The 15,694-nt window shown below is 30.3% G+C and overlaps 1 protein-coding gene across 1 annotated transcript; it reads left to right on the top strand.

The window, feature by feature from the left end:
- The first annotated feature begins 3,803 nt into the window (after positions 1-3,803).
- Positions 3,804-12,569, top strand: LOC115889115 (fumarylacetoacetase). Its single transcript, XM_030909047.1, has 9 exons — positions 3,804-3,960; positions 4,158-4,268; positions 4,358-4,479; positions 4,541-4,681; positions 5,086-5,183; positions 7,171-7,323; positions 7,383-7,589; positions 9,711-9,859; positions 12,287-12,569. Exons 1-9 carry the CDS (start codon positions 3,877-3,879, stop codon positions 12,485-12,487), a joined length of 1,266 nt encoding a protein of 421 aa, XP_030764907.1. The 5' UTR covers positions 3,804-3,876; the 3' UTR covers positions 12,488-12,569.
- The last annotated feature ends 3,125 nt before the right edge of the window (positions 12,570-15,694 follow it).

The raw sequence follows: 15,694 nt of genomic DNA on the forward strand, positions 1-15,694 counted from the left end.
ATTTATTATTTTATGGTTTTTATATCTAGCAGTAACAGTTTACATCAAAGTTACCACACAGGATACAGGTATAATTTCTAACACAACACATTCCAGAAACTCAAAATTTAAACACAAAAATAGGATTTCTGTTCGAATAGATCAAACACGAAAATGGGTTCAGGGATAAAGAACAAGCGCTTTTCAACAAATTTGCACCTATAATTTTGTCACAAATTTTTCATTGTGAGACCCTGAGTCGTTCGTCGTTTTTCGACATTAGTTGAGGTTAGGATAGAATTTCTGCTAGAACGAGGCTAGAACTATAAGTATAAGAAAAAACTAAGTCAAACTCAACCAGTTTTGTCAGTTTCAGTCATTTTTAAGCCCATCCAATATCGACAAACGACCGAATTCACCTCGAATCAGCTCGAATTTCACTAAATGAAAGAACTTAATAATACACGATGCAAAAACAAACAACTGTCAAGATGGATTGTGGATTGTGGGAAATTTTTTGCGCGGGAATTTTAAATTCTCTGTATTACTGGGAGTGGCCAAGCTCATAAATATCCAGATTATCCAGAAGATACCAACAGGATATTGTGTTGCCTTGACGTAATATATATCTATCTGTATGGTTTATTGCATTTTATGTAATATAAAAAGTAGTACATTATTTATTTTTCCTAAATATCTAGACGATATTGTTAGGATATTTTATTATCATGAGCATGTTTGGATATCTCAGCTGGATGTACATTAGATATACGACAGAGATATCCATAGGATATTCTATTCCGAGACATCTATAGGATTTCAGGATGTCTGGAGGATATCCTATAGATGTCTTTATAAGATGATCTTATAATGGGACATTCCAACATTCTATGAATATCTTGCGGATATTGTGTGTTATATGGGATATTAACTTTATTCGTCAATAAATTGATATAAAAAAAATCAAAGTGTTCAAATTTTAATAACGTAGCAAGAAATTATTTTTTTACTATTTTTACACAAAAGAACCATTGTTTCCTTTTATATGGATATGGAGCTAAAACTTTTACTACCAAAAATAAATTTATTATTATTTAATTTTAATTTATTATTTTTTTATTTTATTCTTCTTCTACTTATCTAAAACTCATTTGAAGAAAAATATTTGTAATTTGAAAAAAAATATAAGAAAAACCACCTACGAAATTAAGCCAAAATATTAAGAGAAGAGTAATAAAATCTTCAAAATAAAACCTACGAAATTTTTCAATATGAATAATTAAGAAAATTACTTCCGCGGTCCACACGCAACAACTGAGATTTGTTGCGTCGACAGAATATACCAAATAAAACGTACAGACCAAGTTGTGTCTACATTACAACTTGCCGTTCAGTCTTCTGTATTGTGTCATATTATTATAGAGGACATACCGTATAATCGAAAAAAAAACGGCGTCTAGTTGGCTTGGAAATGACGATCGATGACATTTCCCATATAATTTTACATATAAAATGACAGCGATCTTCATTTCATAGCCATCGCTGGTGCCGTTTTTTCTCAATCATATAGTACAATTTCTCAATCAGTATAGTCACAGATAGTATAGTTTTTCAAAAATGTGCATTTTTAACAAATCGCTGTAACTTTTTTGCTATCAAAAATTTTGTATTTTTGTGAAAACATTTCCAAAGCACCTTTTTACGTAGAATTTAATAGTTTAAGTATAATTTCTTTTAATTAATACTTTAAGAATTAAACTTAAATTAAAAAAATAAATTTAAAACAGATAGTATGATTTATTATATGGGACACCCTGTATACTTTTAATTCATTGAAAATAATTTAAAATTACCTTTCCAAAAATATACCATACTTGATATTTTGCTCGTTTCCTTTCGAGATATAGAGTTTTAAACAATTCGCCCACTTTAAACAGCGCCGGCTGTAATGAAAAAAAAAATTCTAGCTGTAAGCAGCAATTAAAACGGAAAATATATTTGCAATGAGAGATGCAGAATTTTGTAAAAATTTAAACTATTTTTAACGACATCAACACATTTAAACTATATCTAATAACAATAAAAATTAATAGCAAACCAAGACATGAGATTTTTCTACAAGTGTTCGTCATGTCGACCGTCTTCTGTTATGGACAAACGGAACAGTTTTTGAACCTTTCTCGTGGAATTCATTAACTCAGTAGGGGTGAAAGATACCCTCGCATAACCGCTAAGTACTTCTAATTCTATTAATAAGAACTTTTATTCTTCCGCAAAGATAAAAATCCACAGGCACTAAGTCCGGCGGCCACGGCAGCCTCGATGGCCAACGGCTGGAATCTTGGTTAGCTATTCAAGTATTCTCGAAATTGGCTATAAAAATTTGCTGATAACTTCAACGTTCTCAGGCGGTGCCTCGTCTTGCTGGAAAAATATGTTTTCGAGTTCCATTATAGGGGTCCAAAGCCTACGAGTACTAGTTAAAAGTGGAGAACTTATAAAAAATCTGTATTTCGATGGAAACTATAACAAAATATCAATTGTGCTATATTTTTGGAAAGGTGATATTAGGATTAGGATATTAGCAGGAATAATTTGGGCCCGCATAGTCAACAGTAGATAACATTGGACCCAACTACAAAGAGATTATCTAAATATGTGAGGTAGGCTACACCACAATTGGAAATAGTTGAATAAGCTGAAAATGGGGATGATGATATCATAAAAATATATCTATATCATGTAAAGTAGGGATTTTAGGGTATTTGATTAACTGACTAAAATTTAAAAAAAACACACAAATAAAACTGTCTATAATATAATAAAATATGTGCTAACCTTTGAAATCTATGTACAAAAGCTCAAACTTTCACCTCAGTATCGTCTTTGTGCAGTTCTAAAATTTGTTCAGACTTGCTGTCCACACGCTACATTTATTTAATAATATAATTTTTTTTTTAAAACTCTAAACGTTCTCTAACCCAGTGTGAGTACATATTATCAAAGTAAAACCTCTGAAGGCGGGTAAGGGGACAAATAACTCACAATCTTAAAGATGTTTATTTAAATTTTAATGCTTAAAAAAAGCAGGGGGGGGGGCGACATATTTCGGGACTTAAACTATTCCCATCATCAGGCCCAGAAGACAAAAGTCAACCTAGGAAGTACCACCACTCTGAAGAAATAAAATTAGTTAGAGCTGTTAACATTCACACATCTCTCTCATTGTAATTATAAATTGTATAAAAATAAAAATGTATACAATTTATAATTACAATGAGAGAGATGTGTGAATGTTAACAGCTCTAACTAATTTTATTTCTTCTTAGTGGTGGTACTTCCTAGGTTGACTTTTGTCTTCTGGGCCTGATGATGGGAATAGTTTAAGTCCCGAAACATGTCGCCCCCCTGCTTTTTTTGAAGCATTAAAATTTAAACATCTTTAAGATTGTGAGTTATTTGTCCCCTTACCCGCGCCTTTAGAGGTTTTACTTTGATAATTTTTTTAATAACATATTTTTTTTCTGCAACGCTTTGTCGACGCAAATAAATCATACGATAAGTTGTTGCGTGTGGACCGCGCTTTATAATACCTAACTACATCCTCATAACTGGACTATACTATAAAGCATTTAGTTTTCATTGAGTCACTCTGTATGTGTAGGTATGTAGATATATTAAAAATAATTATTCAAAAATCTGAAAAATATATTCATAGCAACTCAAATAAAATGTTAATTAAAAAAATAGTAGTATTTTATTCAGTATTAATTTAAAACAAGTTATTTAAATGTAATATGAATATGTTTATTATGGAGACCTTGCTATTAAACTTATACAAGCTTCAGTTTGAATTAACCTCTAAGATTGTAAACAATATTATCGAACTAGAACAAAATGAAAAGTTTTATTAAATATCCTAAGTATAGTGATTTTCCAATTGAAAATTTACCTTACGGTGTATTTTCTATTGAATCTGATGTAAGTATGTTGATAGTTAATTAAATACTAATTATGTATTATCTTTTATCTTTCTATACTCAGTCCTATTGACTACTCGCATATTAAACACGTTGTTTTAAACACGCATGAGATATGGTGTAATATCAATGTAACGTATTATCGTCTATTATTATTTAAAAGAATGATTAAAAATACCAAGTAAATTTTGTTTTCAGACTGTTCCAAAAATTGGCGTTGCTATAGGAGATTTAATACTTAATTTGAATGAAATTTCACATTTGTTTCAAGGTCCACAGTTGAAAAAAAAACAATATGTTTTTAAAGAGGTAAAACCAGATTATTTCTATTAACACACAAAAATTTATGCGTAGAGAAAATATTTAAATACAAAAAATGTATTCGTTAATAATTACAGAGTTCTTTAAATGCGTTTATGGGCTTAGGACAGCCTGCATGGAAAGAAGCTAGAGAAACCATTCAGAAACTTTTATCAGAAAATGAACCATTATTAAGAGACAATGCTCAACTTAGAGAAAAGTACAAAACGCCCACTGAGTTCTTAATAATTAATGGTTCACTTTTAATTTTATGATTTTAGGGCATTTGTACCCCAATCAAAAGCTACTATGCACCTGCCCGCTAAAATTGGGGATTATACAGATTTTTATTCTTCAATACATCATGCCACAAATGTGGGAGTTATGTTTAGGGATAAAAATAATGCCCTCATGCCAAACTGGTAATTATCTACATTAACTATTATATTACACATTGTGTCTCAAAAAATCTGTGCAGAATTACAACACAAAGTTCTGAATTTTGAAATTGAATAATGTGGTTTATAACCAGAATTTTTTTTAATTTGAATTCTTCTTTATTACTATTACGAACTCTTTTATATTTTAATAAAGTAAAAGAAAATCGAACGCCTCTTAAAAAAGATAAACAAGAATTTCAGTTCAGCCGTATTGAAAAACCTTCGCGGTCTTGCTAGTTCTCTTGATGCTTCTTTAGCCTTTTTATTTAATAGAAAATTCAGGTATTTATTTAAACAAAATTTGTGGTAGAATTCTGTAGAGACATTTCGAGGACACTCTATATACAGATGGTTATAAAGTGTAATAAATTTACACCTCCTTTAAGGAAGTATTTACCAGTGGGGTACCATGGAAGAGCTAGTTCAGTTGTCATATCTGGAACTCCAATATATAGACCTCATGGACAAACATTAGCTATAGAGGGTATAAAAACCAATATACAGGGTTATTTACGAAAATGGTGGATTTGTTTATGGAGAACTAAAATAAATTAATTAATTATTTTTTAAAGGTATTAAGAAAACGCAAGGTTTAGGTATAGGAACATGATATACCTATTGTTCCAAAGAAATTTTATTAGATTATTGAATTTTTAAATCATATACAGACTGTCCCATTTTCGTATATTTTACAGGGTTTCTCGTTTATTAGCAGAGATACAATGATGCGGTTTTCACATCACTTTGCTACTTTTTTTATGGAACTAAAGATGATACACACATATTTGTCCTAGCCCTTTTCGTTCCTCACATACAGGACGAATTTAAAAATATTGCATAAACAATATACAGTTTGTCCCATTTAAAAAAAAACGTAAGTTTGACTCATATTTCTAAAATGACTTCCAGCAAAAAAAACTATTTACGCTACGTTTTCATCTTCTCGATAAGTTATAAGTTAACCGAGATACGAAGGGGGTCGAAAAATGCAATAATTTCAAATTCACCCTGTATTTCACAAAACAAGAGGGCTAGAACAAATTTATGTGTAGCATCTAGTTCTATAAAAAAAAGTAGCACAGTGATGTGAAAACCGCATCTTTGAATCTCTACTCATAAACGAGAAACCCAATAAAAGACACGAAAATGGGACACCCTATACATAGGGCTCAATTTAGAATAAGAAATTTTAGATTTATAAAAAACGGAAAAAAAGCAAGATAAATATATTTTTTATCTCTGTATGCGATATCCAGTCGGTTGCTTTAAGGCACATTCTAACGATTCGTGTACTTGACAAACATTTGTAATTGGTATACACGGTGCGTCGGGCATTTATACAGAATTTTTAAGTTATTTATTATAGGATCCACACCGCATTCCCACAAGACCCTGTATGCCAATAAGAAAAATTATAACAAATCGAAATAGTTTCCAAAAGTGTAATACTTAATATACTGAGTGATTCATTTAAAATATCAAAAATGCTACTACTTTTCAGCGCGAGAGCAGCAGGTGCCTTTATTTAAAAATCAGCGGTTCTCCATAAATGTCTACCCTATACCGGGTGCATCTCAAAAGTGACTCACCCCTATAACTTTTTTTATTTTTTCAGATAAAAAAACGGGATTTGGTTTGTTAGTATATGACATAAATTAGAATTGATTGGCATATTCAGTTGTTTTCGGCTATTTCCTGTTTCACCGGAAATGACTACAACTTTTGATTTTTAAATGGCATCCTCAGTATTTTTTTACTTTCTTCGATAAAAAATGTTACTCTGAATAGAATGACATATCATGTGTCAACTTTTGATATTTTCGCTTAAAACAAATTTGTAATTTCCATTTCAATTTAGAGTGCCATGGCTGTGTTAAAAACAATAATTTTTAATTATAAGGAGCCTTGGAAAAATAGATTTGATCGTCTAATATTTTAGTTTCTTGTCCTGGCCGGTTAAAAGATGCCCAAATCATATTTTTAATCATATCTCAATTTTTTCAAATGGAACGAGGGTAGCTCATTAGCATATTTGGAAAAAGCATTTTTTATGAATAATTTGGTACCACACACTGGTATTTCGAGTCAAATTGTCGTTATGCATGTCGTCTGCATATTGCAATTTCAAATAAACCATATTCTAAAATGACAAAAGGTGACATATATGATATGCCATTCTATTCAGAATGTCATTTTTTATCGAATAAAGCTTAAGTAACAAAATACCGAGGGTGTAATTTAAAAATCAAAAGTTGTAGTCATTTCCGGTGAAACGGGAAGTGACCATCAAAAACAATTGAATACGCCAATCAATTCTAATTTATGTCATATTCTAACATACCAAATATCGTATATTTATCTAAAAAAATTAAAAAACTTATAGGGGTGAGCCAGTTTGAGACGCACCCAGAATGCCATCGCCGAGAATCACCCTTTTTTTGAAAAATAGATTTTATTAAATAGCCTTTTAGGTGCTCCGCCTGTTTTTGGTCCTTGTAAATTGATGGATTTCGAATTAGAAATGGCATTCTTTGTTGGAACACCTAATAACCTCGGTGAACCGATATCAATTTCAAACGCACACAAGCATATTTTTGGATTTGTAATCATGAACGATTGGAGTGGTAAAATCATATTTATTCAGACAAAAAAAACTAAATAAATTATATCCTGATTATTTTAGCAAGAGATATACAGAAATGGGAATATGTGCCATTAGGACCCTTTACTGCCAAAAATCTTGGTACAACTATATCACCATGGGTAGTCACTACGTTAGCCCTAGAGCCCTTTATATGTGAAAACTTTCCTCAAGATCCAGAACCTTTTCCATATCTAAAGCATTCTGATAAATTTAATTTTGACATAAATCTTCAAGTTGATATAACTCGTAGGTCAAAATACGGCATAGTCTAGTCAAATTGTATTTTTTATGGAAAGTTTTGGTGTAGTTCTGATTTATTTTTTTCTTTATGTTTTTTGGAGTGCTGAATTCGAATCCGATATTTACTAACTAAATTTGGTGACGGAACATTGAAGAAAATGCAAAATAAAACGTGAAAAATTGCGATTTTTGAGGTTTGTTGCTAATAACTACAACAAATGTATTTTTTTCAAAAATAATACCTCTACACAAAAAAAGTAGACAAAATTCTCTACAAATTTAATCTTTATATTTTTTCCTCAGACTATCAGATTAGGCTCTAGCGCTGGTTCAAGATAAGCGTATTTTGAGCTATCGCTTCAAAATCGATATTTTTGTTGAAGTCCATGTATATAAATTCCTTTATCTACGACAGTGAGTTAAGAAGCTCTTAACTCACGCATTTTGAGTGAGTTAAGAGCTTCTTAACTCACGCATTTTCATTACCGCACTCCTTGTTCAGATGACTACTAAAGAGAAAAAAAATATTTTGTAAAACATTTATTTTGCACTAAATACCTACTTAATACCAAACAATATGTATATTCAAATATTCATACTTCTGTTTCGATCTTGCTGGAAGCAATCCAGAAATGAATGCTTCTTCTTCAATGTCAGAGGGAATACCTGGGAATACTTTCCGAATCGCTCGTTTTTTAAACTAGTGACATCAATAGTACTGTCATATTGACATTGCCATGCATGGTGTTATTTGAACAAAGGTATTAAGGTAATTGATTTTTAGGATAGGTATATAGTTAAGTGCAATAATTTTTAAAATTCATTGTGTGTTTTTATAGTTAGACGTAGATAAAATATTGTACAATACACGCGAGTTAACTCCATTAAGATACTTGTGTAGTTACACAACTCGTGCTACGCACTCGTTGTGCAACTTTCACACGCATATCTTAATGATGCTGTTAACTCACTTGTATCGTAAATATCTATTATACTTATATAAATATAAATATAAAAATACGCAACCACAATCTTCTAAAAGTAGCCATTAAATATGAGAAGGGAGAAAAAGAATAGGAGCTAAGCTCGAACCGCAAAAAATCATTAGCTCAACGTTTTACGATAATCGGAGGTGGTATAATGGTTGTAATCGCTGTCTATATGACATTTAACTTAGAACTAAAGAAATACATACGATACATACTAAACTTTAATAATAAATGAAGAGTATTGGAGTACAAAATTTAGAAAAGATTCTAATTGCTGCTAATTTTCAACTGGTCAACTGGCGAGAAACAGTCCTTAAGACTCTATTACGCTGTACTTTCGGGTCGCTCTCAGGGGTCGGGTAAAGCGGGTGTGTGGCCGAAGGAAATATATGTATATTATATTTCAGAAATCTGCCTAAAGCTTAGCCCGATCCTGTCATGTTAAGCCACATCCAAAATTCCAAACACACGTGCTTTGATTAAGGTTTGCAGAGCTTCAGCATTTGCCATAAGATAGCGAGCAATTTGTTACAAAACCATATAAATTATATATCACTGTAATGGCAAAACTTCAATCTATTTCCGTATTGTAACGAAATTTTAGATTATCTCTTTATTTTCGAGAAAATTTAGTCCAAACATAAGGAATATTTTGTTGATGTTTGACCATCAAAATCTTAAAAATAAAGAAGTTGTCTAAAAATGTGCTACAATACGGATATAGTATAATCCTTTATCTTCAATTTCCTTCTTCATTTGTGTAAAAATACCTAGCCAGTTTTACATAAAACGTTAAATACCTGACGCTTATTTTGCTACTTTTTCGGACTAGTTTAATGGACTCTTAAAACTTAATTATCAAAAATTATAGAAAAGTCTATTAACTTTAATTTTGAATATGAGGATTATTTACAAAAAGTTGATATTTTTAAAGTTATAAACAAAAAAAAAACACAAAAAATACAATTTTTTTCCAGTTTTTTTGCATTTGTCAAATCTCAGATTCAAATTCAGCACCCAAAAAACTAAAAAATAGAAGAAATTAGAACTACTTCAATACTTTCCTGCAAAAGGCTTTTTTGAGTACAAGTTGACTAGATTAACAGCACACATTTAAATCTATATCTATTTTTTTCAGCAAAAGATTCCAATGTGTCAACAACTGTGTGTCGCTCGAATTTCAAATATTTGTACTGGACAGTTAAACAGCAATTGGTTCACCACACAATCACTGGATGTAATGTTAACCCAGGAGATTTAATGGGCAGTGGTACAATTAGTGGAGATGTATGTAAATTTGTTATAGAAATGATAGGAGCAATTGTAATGAAATGGCGTCACAGTAGGCGTAGAATTTGTATTTTATTTCGAGCTTTACTATGTCTACCGCTGAAATTCTTAATATATTTCTGTCTATGTAATACATTAAAATAATTATAATGTAGTACACATAAATAATTTTTAAAATACCCGTTTCTTGTTTGTAAAACTTAATATTTTTTTACAGTTACAGTTCTTATACAGTTAAATTTACTTGTTTACAGTTAATATTTATGAAGAATTTTCTAAGCACGTATTACTAACACCGTCAAAAAACTTAAGTGATAGATATAGTAATGTTTATTAATACCTCGTCTAATATGACGCCGCTTTTATTCGGGTCTACTGTACTTTATATACAGGGCGGCCCATTAGTGCGAGGAAATCCAATAATGTCTGGTTGTAGCACAAATGAAAAAAAGTTTTATACAGATTCTGGACAGTTTTTAATGGTGCGTATCATAAAAACATTTTGTTGTGTACACATGGTGTCACAAAAAAGAGTTATGATAAAGTTTTAAGTTTTTTAAACTGCACCCCCACACCATTTTTCTGTAGAAAATTGGATTCAGCATAACATTCCGCATATAGTACACTATTTCTATTTGAAGCTAATATGTGGTGTTGCCATTCTATTTCTCATTCTAAAACGTCGGTTATAAACACTACCGGGTACGTCTTAAAACTGGCTCACACCTATAACTTTTTTATCTTTTCAGATAAAAAAAACGAGATTTGGTATGTTAGTATATGACATAAATTAGGATTGATTGACGTATTCAATTGTTTTCGGTCACTTCCTGTTTCACCGGAAATGACTACAACTTTTGACTTTTAAATGGCATCCTCCATATCTTTTTACCTTATTCGATAGGAAATGGCAGTCTGAATAGAATGACGTATCATATGTCAACTTTTGACATACTTGCTTAAAAAAAATATATTTTAAATTTCAATCTAGAGTATCTAGAGTCTAGCTGCTATAGCTGTCTTAAAACACTGATTTTTAATCAAGGAGCCTTGGAAACATCGATTTGATCGTGTCTTGTCCTGTCCCAAAAGATTCCCAAATAGTATTTTTAATCATATCTCAATTTTTTCAAATGGAAAGAGGGTGGCTCAAAATAATTTCGTACCACACACTTGGTATTTAGAGTCTGTCGACTAGACACTTGGTATTTAAACTGTCGTTACATTTATGGCCACGGCATTCTAAATTAAAATTTAAAATGTAATTTTTTGCAAAATAAAAACACTAAATGACCACAATACACCAAAACACTTTTACTTTTACACTGGACGCGCGTTTCGCTAACCATGTTAGCATCATCAGCAGATTATTATAAACTGAGTAGATGATTATAAACTAGTTTATAATCATCTGCTGATGATGCTAACATGGTTAGCGAAACGCGCGTCCAGTGTAAAAATAAAAGTGTTTTGGTGTATTGTGGTCATTTAGTGTTTTTATTTTGCTGTGTAACACCAAAGGTTCCAACCCTCAACTGTAATGTAATTTTTTGGTTAATCAGAAATATCAAAAGTTTACATTTGCTATATCATTCCACTTCATTTTCATTATAGGTATGCTTTATTCCATTAAGAATGTAATCAAATGAAGTAAAAAAATGTCATATAAAAGAATTTGTTATTTAAAAATCAAAAATTGTAGTCATTTCCGGTAAAACAGGAAGCGACCAAAAGTAACTGAATACGTCAATCAATCCTTATTTATGTGATATACTAACACACCCAATCTCGTTTTTTTATCTGAAAAAATAAAAAAGTTATAGGGGTGAGCCACTTTTGAAACGCCCCCGGCAGTGGCGTATCCATCCGTAAGTTTGGCGTAAAATTTTGAACATCCTGTACAATATACGATTACCATATTTATAGCAAAGTAAGTACAGACCATCTAAATTAAATATCTAATATAGTTTTGATTTTAGGACAGTTCTTGTATTTTTAATAATTTTTTTTAAGAAAGGCTGAAAAATATATATATTTTATTTATTTATTAATATCTTTGAAACTATCGAAATATATTTACTCATATTTTAGGATTATGTAAAGTGATCTGAAAAGAAGCCAAAAATGCAATAATACACAGGGTGTTTCATTTAAAAAAAATCATCCCGATCCGCTCACTTTTTTAAGACACTCTATAGAAGTTAAAATATTTTCTTGGAATACATCCTAAAACATATTTTAGACACTTAAACAAAATTCTAAGTTTGTTATTCTAGGAGCTATTGCTGGACCCTGTATATTCGACAATGATGACGATATTGGACTTCCTCTCACTAATGGGCTACCCTGTATATAAACTTAGCAACATATTTTAATTGCACTTATATTAAATAAGAAGAACTACTAAGTAATATTCATTTTCAGGCGTCTGATTCTTTTGGTTCACTTCTTGAACTATCATGGAAAGGAACAAAACCAATATCGCTAAATGACGGAACACAAAGAAAATTCTTACAGGATGGCGATACTGTAACAATGAGAGCATTTTGTGAAGGAGATGATTACAATATCGGGTTTGGAGTTTGCGCTGGACAACTTTTACCCGCCAAAAAATTAGCATTTTAAGAAAAAGTTACATATATCCGGCGATTACGAGTTATAATAATGTTCAGTTTGCACAAATTAAAATAAAATATACTATAGATTATATAAATTCCAAAAATGCTTATTATTTAGTTTGCTATACGTATCTCTAAAAAACGTAAAATCTAACAAGAACAAAGGGCAGCATCAAGAAATTTGTGAAATCTATTTCATTTATGTGTTTAATAAAAAAACGTGTATAGTGTATTTAATATATTACAACCTGGCCATAGTGGCCATTCCTTTTATATTTTACAGGTTTGTCCTTTTTTTGACCTGCTGTGTATCGTGGGTGTTTTGTACAATGTCCTCTATTTTGATGATAAAATATATTGATGTTATATTTGAACCGAGATATAGAAAAAGGAACAAACCCGCAAAATCATCATTATGAATAAACGACGAAACAACTCTGGTAATAAGTAATATTAAAAATGGCGTCTTTTTACTTCCCAAATAAAAATAAAATTATTATAAAACAAGAAAATAAAAATATAGACATTACAAAAGAAAAATAACACGCTGGTATAAAACAAAACATAAATACTGCAACCAAAAATATAAACAGAATAGCAATAATAAAATACATAAACAAAATAAATTAAAAAAAAATATATATTTAAATAATTAAAATTAATAATAATAATAATATTAATGGCTCCCGTATATAGCGTTTAACGCCTTGGGAGTAGCAAGGTACAGCTTGCTATACTAGAGCCGTTCGGTATACAAGGAAGGTAATGTGGCTAGCACTACGCTTCAACCGCCTATTATTACCTCAGGATTGTGAATCCCAAGTACTCATTTAAGGCTGAGTCGACCTAGGTACCCAAACTATTTTTATTTTAATAAAAATAGTCGGCTGATGAAATGCCGGGTGTGGGAATCAACACACACCTTGAGATTGGTAGATGAGAGCCTGTACCTCTACGCCACCGGGCACTTATTAATTAAAATTAATAATTATTTTAATTTTTAATTTATTTGTAATTATTTTTATTACGTTTTGTATACACTAATATACACGATATACACGATTTAAAGGGCAACCGTTTGGAAGGTGGTTCCTATTTATATCTCAGTCCATTTTTTATTTAAATAGAAAAATTGTAGGAGAAACCATTTAGACGTAGGTCTCCAAAACATTTAAACTGCGGCCCTATTATATTCCTTCCTTAGTCTTTTTATTCAAAGATGAAAACTAACCCACCTTTTAGGCTTAAAATTTTAAGCAAAGGATGTTATCGTGGGGACTGTAGTAAAAAAGAAAAACAAAATTATCGGGCAAAACCTACAGTAAGATTAGCCGTGAAAACATATGACTAAAATATGACTACCCGTAGACACTTATGTTTCTGCCTTCCAGCTTCAACAATACGGGAGGAATCAGCAATGATGAACTATAGTACTATTCTTTTAAAAGTTCCTCAATATGGCCGACCTAGTTACGAAAATTGGTAATTTTTTTTTAATGAAAAATAAGTTGGCGTTAGCGAATTCAGAAATTGATTTACTCTTTGGTTAACAATAATATTTTTCAAGATTGTCAAGTTGACGTTAAAGTTAGGTTATTAGCTGGTTGTCATAAATAAAAACATAGATTATTGAAATTATTTAATAAGAATAAAGGTATTTTACCGCAGATCCAAAGAGATTTTACTTAAAGGTATTTTATAAACTTTCTCAGTGAGAATATTAACTCCCCTGTTTCTTATATTTCAGTTAAGGGGACGTAAGAACTATAGGAAGTAAATTTTTGTTTTCATGTTTTGACGATATCTGAGAGTTCCTAGAACTATCAAGATTATTGAATAATTATAGTTGTTTAATAAGTGAAATTAATAGAAGACTTGGAAATAGGATGATGCTTTTCATGTTGTAGTTGATAAATCACCCCATTTCTCTTAATTTTTTTTTTCAGTACAGTTAATCACAAATTAAATTGATGTGTGCAAAAACAGCTATATATTTTCAAACATCTTATTTAAATAGTTCTTTTATATACTATTAAACTGTATCAACTACAAAGTATTTAGCAAAAAATTATAAGGTAATAAATTTTGTATATATAATTTATGAAAATTTATAATATATAAAGATTAGAACACAATCCTCTGAAGGAAAAAGAAATACTCAAAAACTCATTAAATATACTTTATTAAAAATAACAACATACCAAAACATCCATGCAAACTGTAATAATCAGAACATTATCCACATTATACCTTTATTAAATTTGTGTCCACACTCCTGCCAGGAAATCCAGAAATGTTTGTTTAAATATTAACTTATTTTAAATTGCCAGAAACACATCAGAATATATCACAACCACAACTATAGGTTAATCTGTACTAAATTTTATACCGAGTAAGTGATGCGTTAACTAACAAGTATAGGATAAAAAACAATTATTAATATAGAGTGTACTATACAATGTCCTGCTTATTTATGAAATGACTTTCCCTTCAAATGTGAGGAATACCAGTAAAATAAAACATAATTTTTGGTTTAGTTTGGTGTTTGATATTCTAACTACATCTATTACAAACCTTAAGTGCTTTTAGTGAGTAATTGTATTTTTTATTATTCCTTGTGTATCCTGTAAAGTAAAAAAATATTTCAAGAAATATAAAAACAATGCAATAGATATCAAACAGATTCATAAAAACTACTTACAATTATTGTACATAATTATATATTTCAAGTGTTATTTGATGTTTGGTCCCATTACCAACATTACCTTATTTAGGTCTTCTCTACCAACTCAACTTTTAAACCTGTTTTAAACCTTCTTTATATTTTAAAACTGATTTACAACAATCTGTAATGCCCGCGCTGTTTCCTGAAATATAAGTTTTAATCTATTTATTATCATATAGTAGATATTACAAACCTGAAAATTACTGATACGAGGAAACTTCTCAAAATAATTATAATAATACCTTTTACAAACATCTGGACTAATTTATTTTCACGAATTTATGAACGAGCCAATGTTTTCTAATACGTTTTTAAGCGATTTACACATTTTGAATATCTTCCAGCCTATTCGTCAACTCTTGATCGGTGAAAAGATTATTTATAACTATATAATTAGTACTGCAGGTTGCAGGTTAAATAAAAGAACAAAATCAAGTAGAATTTGTGAATAAAAACTAAAAAAATAATGAAAATATTTAGAAAAAGGAA

Source organism: Sitophilus oryzae, unplaced genomic scaffold, assembly GCF_002938485.1.
Source record: "Sitophilus oryzae breed Bouriz unplaced genomic scaffold, Soryzae_2.0 scaffold_810_pilon_pilon, whole genome shotgun sequence".
In the NCBI taxonomy this organism is placed as follows: Eukaryota; Metazoa; Arthropoda; class Insecta; order Coleoptera; family Curculionidae; genus Sitophilus; species Sitophilus oryzae.